The 17,160-nt window shown below is 36.0% G+C and overlaps 1 protein-coding gene across 1 annotated transcript; it reads right to left on the reverse strand.

The window, feature by feature from the left end:
- Positions 1–1,146: 1,146 nt before the first annotated feature.
- On the reverse strand, positions 1,147–13,533 carry ABO6 (DEA(D/H)-box RNA helicase family protein). Its single transcript, XM_086424243.1, has 19 exons — positions 13,088–13,533; positions 11,577–11,731; positions 11,412–11,499; positions 11,102–11,326; positions 10,634–10,729; positions 9,852–10,040; positions 9,541–9,700; positions 9,319–9,449; positions 8,378–8,548; positions 7,628–7,900; positions 7,022–7,216; positions 6,026–6,229; positions 5,152–5,221; positions 4,911–5,059; positions 3,022–3,330; positions 2,872–2,931; positions 2,455–2,607; positions 2,241–2,351; positions 1,147–2,126 (listed from the first exon to the last, which is right to left on the reverse strand). The coding sequence occupies exons 1-19, from the start codon at positions 13,334–13,336 to the stop codon at positions 1,647–1,649; spliced, it is 3,468 nt and encodes a 1,155-aa protein (XP_086280369.1). The 5' UTR covers positions 13,337–13,533; the 3' UTR covers positions 1,147–1,646.
- Between the last annotated feature and the right edge of the window lie 3,627 nt (positions 13,534–17,160).

Consider the following 17,160-nt stretch of genomic DNA (forward strand, 5'->3'; position numbering starts at 1 on the left):
TTCCCTGGTTCTCATGCCTAGATTGAGGCTCAACCATGTGAGCTACATCAGATTAAACATTTGGTTTGCCACTGATAGGACAAAAGAAAAACGATGTCGAACAATTCTGGGGATTTTTAAATTCAAACAATTTGATTTTGATTTCATGTCAATTCTAACATTTTCATTGAGAACAACTGCTTGACTTCTCCTTTGTGGAAGTAGCTTATTCGGCTTAACTTGGATGAAATTTCAGAGGCCCATCCACATCCAGTACCATGCCTTTTTAGTAAGTGGTGTATATGCAAATATGGTTCAGAGATTTGTAATATTTTGATTCAATTTTTAGATCAATTGAATGTTCTGGATTGTCTTCAAAATGTTTCAAATTTATCTTGGAATGGCACAGTTTGACAAAAACACTACTAAAATTTTCAAAATGAGAAAGGAGTAAAAAATCATTTTCCCCTTGAGAGAATCTTTTTGTCATTGTGCCGTTAAAAGGGCTAAGGAACCGTAATTGTTCATATTTACCCATCTGGTTCACGCAATAGGTTTGAAGCCCGCACACATAATTGCTATACTGGGTCCACGGTGATGTCAAATTTAGTAAAAAATAATGGGAGGTCTTAAAATTCGAAGCTTTGATGAAGAAATTACACGGTTTTAGCTGGATTGAGACCCACAGAACAACCCATATGTTTGTTCGTTTGTGTTTGAAGGAACCAATGCAATATCACACCAAACAAAGCTTGAAACATGGGCGTGGGAGCCCAATTGAGCCATTGATTTTTCACATGGGATATTCTCTGCTATTTCTTCTTTCCATCCCTTGATGGGTTTTTCTTTTCCTTACACGTATGCAAAGGTGAAGTAATGGAAATTTCAGATTCAATAAGCAGTTAGAGTCCGTAGGGAGTTCAATACCCAGTATGAGCAGTATTTCCTCGGGGCCACCCGTGAGGGCACACCCTCACTTACCCGGTGCACGTGCCCGGGGGAGGGACCCATATGCCTTGGCTCTTCAGGTCCCCCTAGTTGGACATAAGTTAGTTCAGACACCCCGACATCAAAAAGAAAAAAAAAAGTATTTACCACCCACGGTATTGAGGATGCCATACAAGCTATTTTGTCAACCAAAAAACAAAGACAAATGCGAAGCAAATGTTTCAAAGAAATGTACGCTCATTTATTAAATTAGTTAAAGATCAATAAATTCAGGGTTACCTGTACAAAGAGGGTTCATTTCAAATGATAATTCAGATCGATCAAATACATTATTCAAAAATTGATTCTGAACCCTTCCAAGTTAGAATTGAGAAAAGGATCCAAAGAATTACCTTAATTTTACATTCCCCAACCAGTATACAGCCCCTACGTACACTTCCCACTCTCCTCCTGCCATATGTTTTGTTAAATACCCTCTTTACTTATCCATAAATATCCGCTGCTCGTGACATAGCCCCTCCCCACTTTGGAAGTTTCATTCCATCCTTTCTACATGGAATTATATAGCAAGAACCCGCAAGCAATAATTAAATCACAAAATTGGTCCACATCGGGTGTCAGACTACAATCGTCATGAGCATGAGAAAAACATTGCCATCGGGAAGCATCACCCACATTGCCAAAGGTGGCAGCAGAAGAACATGTTCACTCACGTTTTATCAGCCAGAACGGCGTTTCGACCTCCTACGTTTCCCAAGCAGTTTCAACATGTTGTCAGTAACATCGGGCGGAGAATTATCATCTTCATCCCGGTTATTGTCCGAGGTATGTGTCAACCATGCCAAAGCTTCTATTGCAGCATCCCTTTCTGCAAGCTGCTTGTTCTTCTTTGGCTTCCCCACAAATTGCATCCCTTTGAACTCCACCAATGCTCTAAACTCATTGGTTTTGAGGTGCTTTGTCTTATAGTTTGGAGGACTATGACCTGCCCTCATCAGCAGAGTCTGAAGCAAACTCTTTGGATTCGTCCCATCCTTTGTATAATTGTTACTGCTACTGTTTTCACTAGTTTCCCTCACTTTCTTGCTTTCACGGCCAAAGACGAACCTCCCTTCACATTGGTCGGCCGAGACCAACTCCTGCACAGCAAGCATAATGTACTTGCCTTCCTTGTGGATGTCAAGGCTTGGATCTCGAAGCTGATCATCACAAGGTAGAACTTAATGTGCTTCCAAAAGAAGTGTTAAACATCACTTTACTCAAGTTAGAAATTCCCCAAAGTCCCCTTAAAGGAGAATACAGCTTGGACTCACCTTCTTTTGGATAAGCTTATCAAGTTGTTCCTTGAGGTTCCAATAGCATTCTGCCAAACTAGGATCCATGAAGAAATCAATATAGCCATCTAACATTTTCAAATGCCCACCCTGCAATACAAAGACCACACCATTGAATATGTATTTCCAACCATTTAAATTCCTCCCGAAAACAAATAAAACATGAGAAACATCTGCTTGAAAAATAATTTACCATAATTCCATGACTAAGAGCACCACCAAAAAGGATCAATATCGAATCGGACACACCGGTAGAGTCACGTATGAAGACAGTATTGACCTTAACTTTCTCGCCAAAGACCAGCCATGGGTAGGCAATTGTCTGATAACGCGCATTCACGGAATTCTGAAGCATATCCATAATCAATGTCAGTTAAAACAGCAAGTATTATTATCGATTGTATTAGTATCTGTAATCAATGTCAGTTAAAAAATTGGCTAGCATGTGTTTGTATGCATATAGCAGCCAAAAGATTTCATGTGAGCCCCCTCACACTTGCAGACACCATAAATATATGAATTTCTGATAAGACTCATGGCAAAGAAAAGTCACCATGATCATACACCCAAAGCTTCCAGATTTCAATTAGGAATTGAACCTCTGACTTACCGCATATAGTAGAACCTGGCCATCATCCATAGTTTTGAAAGTCATGGACGTTTCTCTGTGCTGCACAAAGGAGAATTGTCACATCTATCAGCTTAACTGAGAAGTACTATGCTAAAACATAATAATAGAATACAAGGAGAGATCCCTTACCACAACAGATGCTATACCAGGGAAGAGACCAGAGCAGATGACAGCACGAACCAATGACTGGTTGTGGCTTAAACAATTATTCTTGCTGGCATCTGCATCTAATAAGCCAGCATCTTTTAAAATAAAGTTAAACTGCTTCCGAAGAGAATGGATAGCCTGAAGAGTCTGGGAAGAGAGGAAATTCCTCCAGCAATATTCGTATGCTGATCCTTCCCTTTCTGCATCTTTCCAACCTTCATAGGCACGGACAAGAGCCATATGATCACTATAGTCCTTTGCAGAGAATCTAGACTTTGCCGTCCCTGCCAGCTGAGGAGCCAAAAAGAGGTCAGTAAGTCTACTCGGTTCTTCTTGATGGAGAATCTGAAGTTTCAGTTAGGTAGACCCAACAACAGCTCCAATGTTTGCAGATGTGACTGAATGATCATTTCTATGTCTTCATTTACCCAAATCCAGGGCAAGAATACAAGTTCCCATGAATATGTTGATAGTAACATGTTTAACTTTCAAGCATCACTTTTCAATATTGCTTCTTCTTGTCATGTCATTTAGGCAAATTTCAATATTCTTTAAATGGATTTTTTTTAATAAGTAATTTTTTTAAATGGAAATTTCAAAATCTAAAAAACGGCACTACTTTTAGGAAAAAGGGAGGAACAATAATATAAAAATCTCCGCGAGTCAAGTTCATCCTATCTTGAGTGAGGGATGTGGTTAAAAAGCGTAGGCCAATGAGTTAAACAAAGTCATGGGTGGCTGGCTTCCAATTTTTTTATTTTTCTCTTTTTCTTTCTATTCTGAGTGGTGGTGGCGGTTGGGATATGGGGAATCAGGCATTTCAAGTTTTTCTTAGATATAAATAGATGTGAGGGACAAGATTTAACAAGTGACTTTCTTCAACATCAAAAGAAGCATTTTGCTAACACATGCTTTACAACAAGGCACAATAATCTGTCACAAAGCTATGTAACAACCTAAGACGTAGAGGTACAGACACTGGGAGGAAATGGGGATACAAATACTAATTTCCAAGAAATCCAAGACACAGATGCGCACACACATGCTACCAGAAAACTTGATACTGTGTTTTATTTCTAGCTTTTTATAGCTACTGTGATTATTCTGCAATTAAATCAAAGCTTAAATGTAATGAGACTTGTATTATTGAATTTTTTCTTTCTTAAGTAGGCATAGACAAGCAAAGACAATAGGAATTGAGAAAATTGTCGCATAATATCCATGCACCAAATATTATTATTGTCAAGGTTTAAATTCTCATCTTGAGGCAATGTTTCAGTGAAGAGAAATACTAATACTGTCTTGACTAAAACATTCCTGAAAGATTCAATGTTTCAATATATTCCTGCATATTCTCATAAATTCCTATTTCATGATGTTTTTAGCTTCCTTGATTTTTTTTCTTTAATCAAACAAACGATATGAAAATAAAAACCATACTTGTTAGGTTCGATTACACATGACTATTTTCAAAAACCATACTAAGTTTACAGGGAATGGTAACAATTGACATGGAAAATGTTAATTCAAGTGTAGTTGACAAAAAGGGACATGTTCATTCACAAACAGTTGTTCCTCAAAGTTTATGTGTAGTATAAGTTTCGATCATATGTGACTTTTCAAAAACCATACTAATTTTATAGGTAGTGGTAACAATTGAAATGGAAAAGGTATAGTGTAATGGATAAGAGGGATATGTTGATTCACAAACATGTGTTCCTCCAAGTTAATATGTATAATGAAAAAGTGATAGAAGCAAACAATATTCCTAGATATAATGGTTATTATCAAATAAAATATAAACAAAAGATAAAAAGCCTGAGCCTAAATGAAACAAAATTTGACCAAAAATAGTAAAAGCATGAGCTTACATCCTTTTTGTCTTGAGGCAGCAGAAAAGGATCCCTAACACTCAATCCGGACACTACAGTAAGAATAGGATCGAAACAACGAAAGATGGCACCCATGACAAGCATTTTGCCCAGCTTGGGATCTACGGGAAGCATTGAAAGAAATTCCCCTGAAAAGTGGGTACGGAAAAAAAGAGCCGAGAATAATTAGCCTCCTAAGTGATAGACAAACAAAGATGTCCAAAAAAGTAGGATAACTCACCAAGATTTGTCAAGTTCTCTTTCTCATCCAATGCCCCAATCATCTTCAGGAAATCAACTGCATTTTGGACCTGCAATACGATATTGTTGTTAATTCTTTGCACAGAGAGAAGTGGATGACAAAAGAAGAATGGCAACTCATTGCCTGAGAAGCCTTACCATTAACAATAGATCCATAACTTGAATACATCACTAATAGATCCCCTTGGTTTTTTGGTGTTCAAGACCCGTTAATGGTCTTTCTGACAAACAGAACAGATTTCCTTATAAGCAACATTGATGCAAGAGTGCCGTACTGACACCCCCAGGTGCATTGAAGGACTTTATGGCAGGAGAAACACATTAAAAATCTAGCACAACCCACCCCATTAGAAGCTCGTATTCATAGGATTTGTTTTTCTATACTGGGTCAACAATTACCGATCAAAAAAATACTGGGTGAACAATTCATAAGTGGGCCCAATGCATTCTTAAAAAGTAAAGATTCTGGTTTGGTAACAGCCTTATTAAATGTCATAAATTAAGAGGAAAACTGTGTTGCTTGTACTGTCAAAAAGACAAAGTTTAGCGCTGGTCAACAACACACAGATGGGTCCCATCATGGCTCAAAAAATAGGTATGCAAGGGCAGATCAAACCTTGCTTTGTGTGTTCAATATTTGGGGTCAATTAAAGAGCCTGATTAGGTCATGTTTTAGGCTCCCTCATGTTTTTCTTCTTTTGTTTGCCGTTGCTACTCAGTTTTAGGTAAGTCTGTTCAACCTCCTAGCTCTGTTTTCTACTTTTATATATACAGAAAAAGAAGAAAATAAACACGGGTTTGGGTGTATATATATAGAGAGAGAGAGAGGAGAGAGAGAGAGAGAGATTATTTACAGCAAGTGGTTCTGGTGGCTGCAAAGCGGCAGACAGAAACTCTCCAATAGTTCCAAGCTGCAAACTTTTTATTTGCAAACAAAGAGAGTTCAATGGAGTTCTCAAAAGTTCAGGAAGTTGATATTCAGCAAAAGCTTCGTACACGCATCTTGGATATAGGTGATAGCACTCTCCTGGTTGCACACGGCCAGCTCTACCCTTTCTCTGCAATCCAGGTGAAACACAAGAAGAAATAAGATTTCACCTAAACAATGCAGAAAAATAACACTAGTAAAAAATATGATTGAAGTTGTGCTGCACAACAGAGTAAAATTCCACAAGGTGCCAGCTTTCTAAGTTGGTTAAATTCTGCGACTGTTGATACCACAACCTGAGTTCATAATCCGCCTTCACCTACAAATTACTGACACCAATCTTGGTTCCCTAGCAAAGAAGAAGAAGAAGAAGACATTTGCAGATTTCAAACAAAACATGGCATCTTTGTAAGAAGTATATTACGGCAATCATTGTTCAAAGTTTTGTGCTGTCTTATCTTCCCTGAACAAAACATTGGTCTAGAATCATTGAATACTCCATGATTGTCTTGGTTGAGAAGTCTTGGTTTTTTCTTCTGACCAGGGAGTGCCTTGTGACAAAGATTTTACGCCTGGATGCCAATGCCTTTTGAGATTGCCACTTAAAGCTAATTAGATAAACTACCCAAATACTTCAAAATAGTTTCCAAGCACAACTAGTGGAATAAGAATGCATACAAAAACATAACCACGCACACAAAAAAACAAGACACCCATCCACAGATGAGGAAGAACATATGAATTGGCAAATTCTAGGTAAACAGTAAACATAATCCAAAATGTAGCATCCCCTGCCTGACACTCAAAGATGCTTCCAATAAATGGAAGCTGATTCCAATTCTGTTTTCTTAGAGAGCATGCAATAGAGCAGTAGCAGTTCATAATTACAAGGGAAGTCAAGATAGACTACAAGCTAACTTACTTGTCGAGCAGATGCTTGTGATATCCATGTAGGTAGTAAACAAGGGGTGTTGTTCAAAGCATCATAAGTGGTCTCTTTCGCTTTTCCACAATCAACCACAAAAACTATATCGTTGATCGTAATGCTTGCCTCTGCCATGTTTGTAGCAAGAACTATTTTACGTACATTCGGAGGTGCCTTCTCAAATATAAGTCTCTGCGTAATATAATCATTCAGAGATTGTAAATAACGTATCTGATAATTCATACACCCTCTTTCCTATTGTTTTCTTAAAAAAAAATTATTTATCAATATATATATATATATATATGGGTCCCATTTAGCAGCCAATGTTAGGGAGCCAACGCCTTTGGGTTAGAAGTTTTGGAGTGGGCTGATTTTTGTGAGGACGCACAAAAAATCAGCCCAATCCGAAACTTTTAAGCCATATAGGACAAATTTTGGCTCCCAACATTTGCTTCCGAACGCTACCTTATATTTTATATATATATATTTCAGTTCAACGATTTTCTGGAAATATTAAGGTGAGAGGTTGAAGATGTGAATAAGTTCCAATTTGGAAGAGAGAAGCTGGTGTTGATGGGAAAGCAATTCACAAGTGGTTACCTGTTCAGATGTGGCCATTGAGCCATGACATGTAAGCAGCAGAACCCTATTGGGATCTCCTAAGAGGGGATGAGCCTTAAGTTGATCCCTCAAACTACTAATATCATCCCAGCCTGTCATGAATACTAACACAGCACCTGATCGTTCCTTCCGACAAATATGACATAAAACCGCCTCAATTAGATTGAATCCTATGCAGTCAGGTGTCCAACATGACAGAGAATCCCGTGCTCTGGAGCTATAATTCTCAAAGCTTGACCTATTAAGAGCATCCTGTGCAGTATCAACAAGATTTAAAAGACTTCCATATACGAACTTTATTGTAAAAAAGCTAGCAAATGACAACAAATAGCTATCATCAAATGCTTCCCATTAACACAATATAAAAGACTTCCCCACGCAAAGTTTGCAAATGATAATAAACAGCTATCATCAAATGCTTCCCACTATTGCAACAAATATTGTTCCTGGAAAATTTTCAACATGGCAATTCTTGGTAGTAAGGAGATTTTCAACTTTGGCTTGTTTTTCTGAATTTTTTCAAAAATGGAAAATTAGACAAGGAATATATATATTTTCATTAGTAAAGAATATTAAACACCAAAACCTTGCAAAAATCTCCTGAGACTTTAGCAAGATATAGTTTCTCACGCTACATTTTCTGAAATTTCTAATAAGTATCATGAGTTCTCAAAAGTATTGGACACATTAATGAATTATGAGTTGTGACTGAGATCCACAGTTGCATACCTCAACAAGAGTGGTGATCTGATTTTTTCTTTTCCGGGGTAATAGCTGCCTCTGGGTTTTCCACAACTTCTCTTGGCCATAATCATCAATTTGGTTGAATGAAGTTAATTTGTATCCAGTCATTTCCAATACATCCTCCAGAAAGTGCGCTCTTACTGGGTATGTGAAGCCCTGAAATCAATATATGTATGGACTTGGAAATTAGACATCGTTTAAGGTTAATGCAGTTCCATTGCTTCTTCTTCTTTTTCTTCTTTTCCTTTATCAGCAATGGAAGATTTTTGAAAGAGTACATACACACTGCCTTAAGATAGCCCAACCAAAGATGGTGAGAGAGCATCTCGCACAAGTAAATAAAAGAAGGCATTATTGATATCACAAATCCAAGTACAACTAAACAATAAACAACCTCAAAATCCTTCTGCAAAGTTACTTAACTTGGCAAAGGTAACGTCCTAAATGATTCTAAAAGTTAGAATGGTCGACTTAAGAGACTATAAATGCAGCACACAGATAACTGACTACTAAACAGGGATAAGATAATTTTATCAATTGGCAGCCAAAGTTCATTTACTGCATGTAACTTTCATGGATAAACACCAAGAAAGACATTTTGATAAAACAGAAGTTACCATTAGTATCATGGGGTACCTTTTCTTTTGGACTAAAGCCTTTATGGAATTTAAATGTATATTCTCTGAGTATTTGTAGTTTAGGTGGGATCAAGTTTGTCCCAACCTGAGGACACCTGAGGAGTGATCTGAGGTAGCAAAGTTAATTGCCAATGAGTATTTTTTTTCTTTATATTTGTTTTCTCTTTGTAGGAAGTTCTCTTGACCTCCTTGTCTTTTCTCTTAATAACTCTCTATTGATAACAAATAAAATAAATAAAAAATTGCAAAGAACTTCTTGTTATCAAAATTATTGAAGTATTAGCTTACCGGAATGTGAATAGTTGGTGCTCCTCCAAAATAACTGGAAAACAACTCCGCATTAAGAGTGGCACTCATTAAAATCAATCTCAAATCCCGACGACGTGGAAGAAGATCCTTTAGCACAATCAGTAGGAAGTCTGTGCAACAAAAAATAAAATAGAAAGCATAAGAAATTATTTGATCTAGTCTATTTTCACAACATCAAAGTGTAGTTGTTAGGAATTGCACCTTCATTCATCCCCCGTTCATGAATTTCATCAACAAAAACATGGGTTATACCATTGAGATTGCGGTCAGTCAACAACCTTCTGAGCAAAATACCACTGGTACAGAAAAGAAGATGGGTATTTTTTCCTTTCATTCCTTCCAATCGAACTTTGTAGCCAACCTAACACAAAAGCTAATGTTGTACAGAAGCCAGAATAAAGAAATCCAAAAGATAAAATATATATTTTTTCAAATAAGTCATCCAACCACACCAACAAAAGAAGTTGTTAAAGATTAATGAAGAGAAAAGAAACAAGCACAGTAGATCTTACTGATTCACCAAGAGGCTCTCCTCTTTCTGTAGATACTCTTTCTGAAACAGCCATAGCAGATATTCTTCGAGGCTGTGTGCAGATGATGCTACAGAATGCTCCACGACCAGATTCTATCTCAGACTCCAATATATATTGAGGAAGCTGTGTGGTTTTACCACATCCCGTCTCTCCAGATATCACTATGACCTGTCATTAATGAAGAGAATACCAATCAATGTGGCCAATAGTAGAATTTGTACATGAAACATATGTAGATAATTGTTCCGGTTTGTTATTCATTCAACCTAGATAGTAATTGTTCAATTTGAGATATGTTCTTATCTTTACTATTATAATGAGAGAAGGCGAAGTAGAAGTGGTTCAACACCAAAATTTGGATCTCAGAACCCCCACCTTTACATTTAAACTTAATATAATCAGGGTCATTTCAGTCAAAAACCACAAAAATTGCAACCACAACCCTATAACCACATTGGTTAGTTTTTAAAATTACGAAAATATATTTTTTAATGTAATTTTCAAAAACCCTTTAATCAATATTTTAAATTATAAATAAGCCCCATAAACCCTTTTAATACATGTGCCTTTGCACATGCCACCTTCTAGTTCATTTAAAAGCAAATATTTCAGCACATGATAAACAAATAGTTCAATAAGATCACTTTTTGCATGTCTGAATCCGGCTTTCCTTCACAATTTTCCCATTATCGAAATAAAATAATGTTCAACAGAGTAGTTGAAACTCTTTCTAGTGGAGGATATAAGCTCCAAATTAAAACCTGATTCCGTGCAATTGCTGAAAGCAGCCTCTCCTTCTCCTTGTATGCAGGAAGAGATTCCCTAAAGCCCAACATTTGCTTGCCGTCAGGCGATTCCTGTAAATTTGTACCCAGAGAACCAGAATCAGAACTAGGACAAAACAACAATAAAAGAAAAGTAGATGAAGAGGTTCAGAAATAAAATTCATCCAAGTGGTCATTGTATTAAATTCAGGAAAAATCTAAAACACCTCTCATCCCTAACAATAAGGATGGTCAATTTAAGTCATTGAAGCACGTATGGTATACATGGAGACGAACCAACGAAGATGGTCCCACCTATGGGATATACTATGCCAACAAATCGAAATGATTAGACAATCAACCGCCCAATCAATATTTTTCTGGATGGTTATAATAGAGGAAATTGGCCGATTCGCAGCACATAACCAATTTTTCGCAACTAGAACTAAAGCAAATAATCCTCACCTGCCAAGCTCTCTGCGAATTACGCATTCGCCAACTTGTCCTTTGGAGAACCTTTTCCATCACTGACCTATCGAGATAAGAGTCTGGGTTTACATCTTCAATATGATCATTGACCCTATCATCAACTGATTTATCACTGATCTTTCCAGAACTTAATTGCATTCTATCAAGGTGTTCCTGAAGTAGACCCTCAACTCTTCTTTGCAAGCTGAGTGGGATAACCACCTGTATAAATGGAACCAAAAAAAGCTCAACAATCCATGCCCAACAAAGCTGGATTTCTTTCTTAAACACAAAATAAGTTAATTACCTCTCTTTGAGGCCTTTTTTCGTCGAGATCTGGTCTATAATGAGGTAGAGGAACTTTGCTTGCAACAACGACTTTACCATACAGTTCACTGAAATAAACAAAAGATTAGGATAATCGAACTCAAGATACTCAAAACATAAAATTTGATGAATATTGTCACTCTACCTGTAAAGTCCCATTCTTTTAGCAAGGTTAGAAATCTGCTCGTAGTCTCGCCGATCTCTTTTATCTCTAGATACTATCTCATGGTCTTGTTCACTGCGTAAAAGCAAACTAAGTTTCCATTTCCATTCATCAATGTTGGCCACTGAGGATGACGCCTAATATTCAAAAACAATATTTTAGAATTAGAAGCACCTCGTATAGAAATTTTTTTCATGGAAAAATCAAAATCTAGATTCACGACAGAAAAATAGGTTAACAGAATTTTCAAAAAATGGTTGTGGATTCATGTTCAGCTTACCCACCCAAATTATTAATTAGATTCGAAAAAGTGAGTTTCACAATACAACAGATTTTTTGTTATTTTTTTAAATCCATCTTTTGAGACCTTGCTCATCTCCATCACTACTGTACAAAATACCCATAATCCCACTAAACACAATCTGAATATAAGAAACAACAATTCGATAAAATATTTTTAGAGCTCAAATTCTCAACTTTATCATTAATATGCATCTAAACAATTAGACGAATTCTAACACTACATCAATGTTTTTTAGGGTATGTTTGATTGCACATGGAAAATAGGGTGGAAAATCAATTTCCATGGAAAATGACATTTTTCAAGTGTTTGATTGCACATGGAAATGGATATTCATTTTCCACCCTATTCAAAAAGTCCACTAAATTATGGATTTCACTTTCCCACCCATATGGGTGGGAAAATGAAATCCACCTATATTTTCCATCATCAATTCTTCCTTACCACCACCACTACCACCACCACCACCATTACACTAATCTCGCCGTCGTCGTCGTCACCATCGCCATCGCCATCGCCATCGCCATAGCCGTCGACTCCGTCTCCGATCACTTTCTCTCTCTCTCTTCTTCTTTTTCTTCTTCTGCATCCCTCACCTCCTCCGCCACCACCACGACCACGTTCTCCCCCCATCTTCCTCACTTGCCTCCGTCGTCGCCGCCGCCGCCACCGTCACCATCACCGTCGCCGTTGCGACATCCTCCCTCTCCCTCTTCTTCGTCATCGTCGTCGTCTCCACCACCGTTGCCATCGTCATCGCCGCCACCGTCGTCGTCGTCACCACCATCGTCGTCGCCACGTCCTCCCCCTCCCCCTTCCTCGTCATCTTCCTCTTCCTCTCCCTCTCCTCTCATCTTCTTCGTCCTTTTTCCTCTTCTTCTTTTTTCTCATATTTTTTCCATGATTTTATCCAAGTGAAATCAAACAATGGAATTTGATTTTCCAACCCTACCTATTTTCCACAACTAATTTTTCATGGATTTTAAATTCCATGGAAAGTGACTTTCCATGCAATCAAACATACCTTTAGTTCAAATTTAAACTAAAATACAAAACATGATGTACCTCTGTGCATAATTTAACAACAAATTTCACTCTTTTTCAATCATGACTATAGAAAAACGCAACCTTTTTATTAAATTCGAGGCGATACCGAAATAGAGATAAAGAATATAAGGAAAAAAAAAACAACCTTGTGATTCTCGAAATCGCATTCATACTCATCATCCGAAAACTGCTCCACAGCATAACCACAGAAATTCCGTCGTCCTGAAGTCGAGTAATTCGACCAAATTCGGCTCTTTTTTCTGAGATCACCGCCATTAATGATCGAAAATCGAAGTAAATAAGTCAATGCGTCATCTGCACCCGTGAATCTGCGATTCAATAGTGTAGAAACCGAATTTCTGAATCTTAGAAGAAACCGTAATCCAGAATGCATTGTGTTAGCTGTACAGACATGGCTAGAGCTAAAACCCTGGCCGAGTCTGTTCGACAAAAAACCTAATCCGATCCGATAGTTTGGGTCGTACACGTTTTTTACGACATGAAGGGTTTATCGGATCGGGAAATTCTTGTCTAAGGTTTATCGGATCGAAAAACCCTAGAAATATGATTTTAGTTTTTTATTATTATTATTATTATGATAAATCTTGATGTTAGGGTTTTTATATTTTTTTTTCTAAGTCTCTTATTCTGCTCAAAAGATGAGTTGATCGCTAAATATAAAATAATTATATATGCCATGGAAAAAGGTTATCATGCGTGGATATTCTATAGTATAGTTTTTACTCAAAGTCATATTAAAATTTTGAAATAAATATCTAATATATTATATTATATTTTTCATAATTTTAATATATATATATATTTTTTATCTTTATGATTTTTTCACTCTTTCCCCTCTTTTTCAATATATATATATTATTTTTTTATTTAAAGTTTTCTCTTGTCATTTTAAATTCGTATTCCATATTCCATATTTTGACTTGGTGACCATGCTCATAAGGATTTCTTCATTTTCTATATTATTAAAAAAAGAACACAAAAACCTAATCCCATCAATTCATTACGTGATTTTATTACAAAATCACTTATGGGGTTTATTTATACTTCTACAATACAATGCAGTAAGTTATATTACAACCCTTATTTTGTGGTGTCTAAAATATGAGTTGCGATAATATGACTCATTAGGTGGCATACTCAACGACTCCCTAACATGGATACGTTCGAGAATCGTAGATCTGTATGCCTCAGGATACAAGATTGCACTTTCACACAAAAAAGTATTTCCCAAGGAAATCGTGTATCCCGAGGCATACAAATCTACGATTCTCAAACTTGTCCTCGTCACGGAGTTGATTGAGTATGCCACCTATCTAGTCATATTATCAAGACTAGTAAAATATTGTCGTGAACATCTAAATTTCATGTGGGGTACTATTTTGTTAAACTTTGGTCTACCACTTGTATACACAGAAAAAACATTTTAGTTAGCGATCTATGGAGATATGAATGTTAAATTTCATCAATTTTCATTGTGACCATAGATTAATCTTGATATCTTGTATAAGTCTAGGTATTGAGTTGACTCAATCGAATCATCTAATTTTTTATTAGACTTTATCCCTTTAAAAAAATATAGGTAAATCTTTTTGTACTTTTTAATGAATCAAGTAACTTAATGGTGTCGAGAATCGAACCTAGGTTTATGGTATCATCACTCAAAGATTTTACCAACTAGGTTAATTGGCACAATCGCAACTAGATAAAGTCATGTTATCTAATTCGTCGAGGTTGGGTTTGCAATTCACTACTCTAGAACGAACCCAGTGCATAGAGGTAGTTTCATGGCATTTATGTTGTTTATATTAGTTTCAGAGAAAAAATACTCAAGTCGAGGGGATATGTCATCAATTTGAGAACATAGGGAATGCTCTAATATTGATCAAATTGTTGGGGGTATCTATTATTGTTGACCAACGTGTGGGGGAGCATTATGTTGATCGAAACAAAGGTATAATAATAGCCCGTTTGTAATTTCCATGAACCCAATACAAAGAAAAATGCAAATTGTTTGCAAAGACATAGTATGAGTGAACTTGGTATCACAAATCAACACAACACCCTATTTCACATGGAAAAAAAATACTAGTTCATTCCATTAAAATTCTTGAATAAGAAATTTGCGTTTATGCATGAAATATTTTCACATAGTTGCACTATTTGAAAGTGTTTAGTGTTGTTTGCCGTTTTTGAAGTGAAAAATAATTTCAAGACATGGTGGTGGAGATGATAATGGGAAAACCCATAAGGAAAAAAAGGAAATGAAGAGGAAGAATAATGGAAGAAGGTGAGGAAGATCGAACAAGAAAAGAGTCTAATTGAAATAAAATGGGGAGAATTAAACTGACAAGTTGACGTTTGACTAGTGGCACAAGAATTCGTAGAACCCTTGGTTCGCTAAAGGTCCCAACGGAAGGCTTAAACACACTAGTGGAAATTATGCACATGGCCCCATGGACTAACCACGAAGTTAGAATTATGCAATAACCCATAATTCTAAATGGAAATGAAATAATCTTATAAAGTGATGATTATGTCATCGACTTTTTATTTTTTATTTTAATGCCAAAACCACTCATTTAAATCACTTTTCTAGCAAATTTGTTGTTTGAGGAAGGTTTCTATTTTGGTAATAATTTTAATAATAAAAGTCAGAAACACGCACTGTTAGACCTGTCGCATTTGTACAATTGAATAGTATATATTTCCAAAGTTAGATCATTTTGTTGTTTTTAATAATTTTTCTATTTTTGTCTATTTCATGTTTTACTTGGAATAAAACTATTTTCTATAAATAAGATTGTAATTGCAATGCAAAGACATATTCTATTTAATAAAATTTATCTTTGGGAGTTCTATTTTCTGGTAGATTCCAAATTTTCTTAATCCACTTTATTGTTTCGCACCATGTCTTCATATGAAGGTAAACCTAGTTTCAAGTATTCTAATAAGGGTTGGAGTGGTTAACACTTAAATTTTTTATTTTTTATTTAGGATTCAATGACTCATGAAAACACATACGATCTATGAAATATTAAATCCAATGATCAAGATCAATCATTGGGATAAGTATCAATGGGATATGTATTATCAAGATATGTATAAATCATAATCATTAGATGTCATGTTTTCATGGTCGAGGTCGTGTATTTTTTTATGAGCCATCAAATCCAAAAATTCATGAGCTATATTGGGATTTAAAGAATAATCGTCTCCCAATCAAAGTTTTTTCTTGAATTTTGATGATAAAGTACCTAAAAATTAGGCCAATTTTTTGTTGTAAAATGATTTTGGATAAAAAAACAAACTTATGTCTTATTCGAGGGGATTTAATTCGCACGGGCATTTTCTAGATTTCTCAATAAATTAAAATAAATAGCAGTTATTCTAGAGATCTCAACCTATCAATATCATTTGATGCAAATAGCATGCCTCATATTTAAAACACTGAAAATAGATGTAATCCTAGGAAAAATATACAGTTTAGACAAAAATAAAATAAAATTATCCTTTAGTGTTACCTTCACTATAATTTTAAAAATTGTCAAGTTGATCCAATTGAAATCGATACTCTTGTTTCCTTCCTTCGCACAAAACTATATATTTTTTTGTGAGACGTAAACTAAAACACACATGAATTCAATACAAGCAAACCCAAATTTCTTTGTGATTGGCTTTGTAACACACAATCATCACATATCATTCCACCATGTTGCCTCATATTTGAGAAGTTAGTTATCGGTAAAATCAAATTCAACTGAATAAAAGAAAATCTATTATTTATTTATTTTATTTTTTTTTGTAATCAAAGAAGTATCCCCATCTTTGGTGAGACTAATCTACTTGGGACAACACATACCATTCAACACTCTGTCATGCGTTACGTTATTTAAGTAGTCACATTCCATGGAGAGACATGTAAAGACTCAAGTCACGACCTGGTGAGCAAACCTATCTCCTTACCTTCTCCACTAACTCTCAATGGGTAAGAAAATTCATTATCGAATCTCCTTTCGGAAGCAATCGATTTTGAACGAAACGAACCGAACTGAAAATCAATTGGGTTCACCAACTAATTGATTCAAATCGAATGGTGGATATCCATTACCACCCTTACCATCACACAAGAAGCTATAGTAACGTTCTCCACATGAACGATACCATACGAACACATCATGTTAGTGTGTCCATAAAGCA

The sequence above is a fragment of the Akebia trifoliata genome, chromosome 14 (assembly GCF_017979445.1).
Source record: "Akebia trifoliata isolate Shusen 1 chromosome 14, ASM1797944v1, whole genome shotgun sequence".
NCBI classification, from domain to species: Eukaryota; Viridiplantae; Streptophyta; class Magnoliopsida; order Ranunculales; family Lardizabalaceae; genus Akebia; species Akebia trifoliata.

Coding starts and splice junctions, on each gene's coding strand:
- ABO6 (XM_086424243.1), bottom strand. CDS start 13,336: ATGCATTCTGGATTACGGTTTCTTCTAAGATTCAGAAATTCGGTTTCT. Junction 11,732..13,087: donor GCGATTTCGAGAATCACAAG/GTTGTTTTTTTT, acceptor TTTGAATATTAG/GCGTCATCCTCAGTGGCCAA. Junction 6,230..7,021: donor CACAAGCATCTGCTCGACAA/GTAAGTTAGCTT, acceptor CCTGGATTGCAG/AGAAAGGGTAGAGCTGGCCG.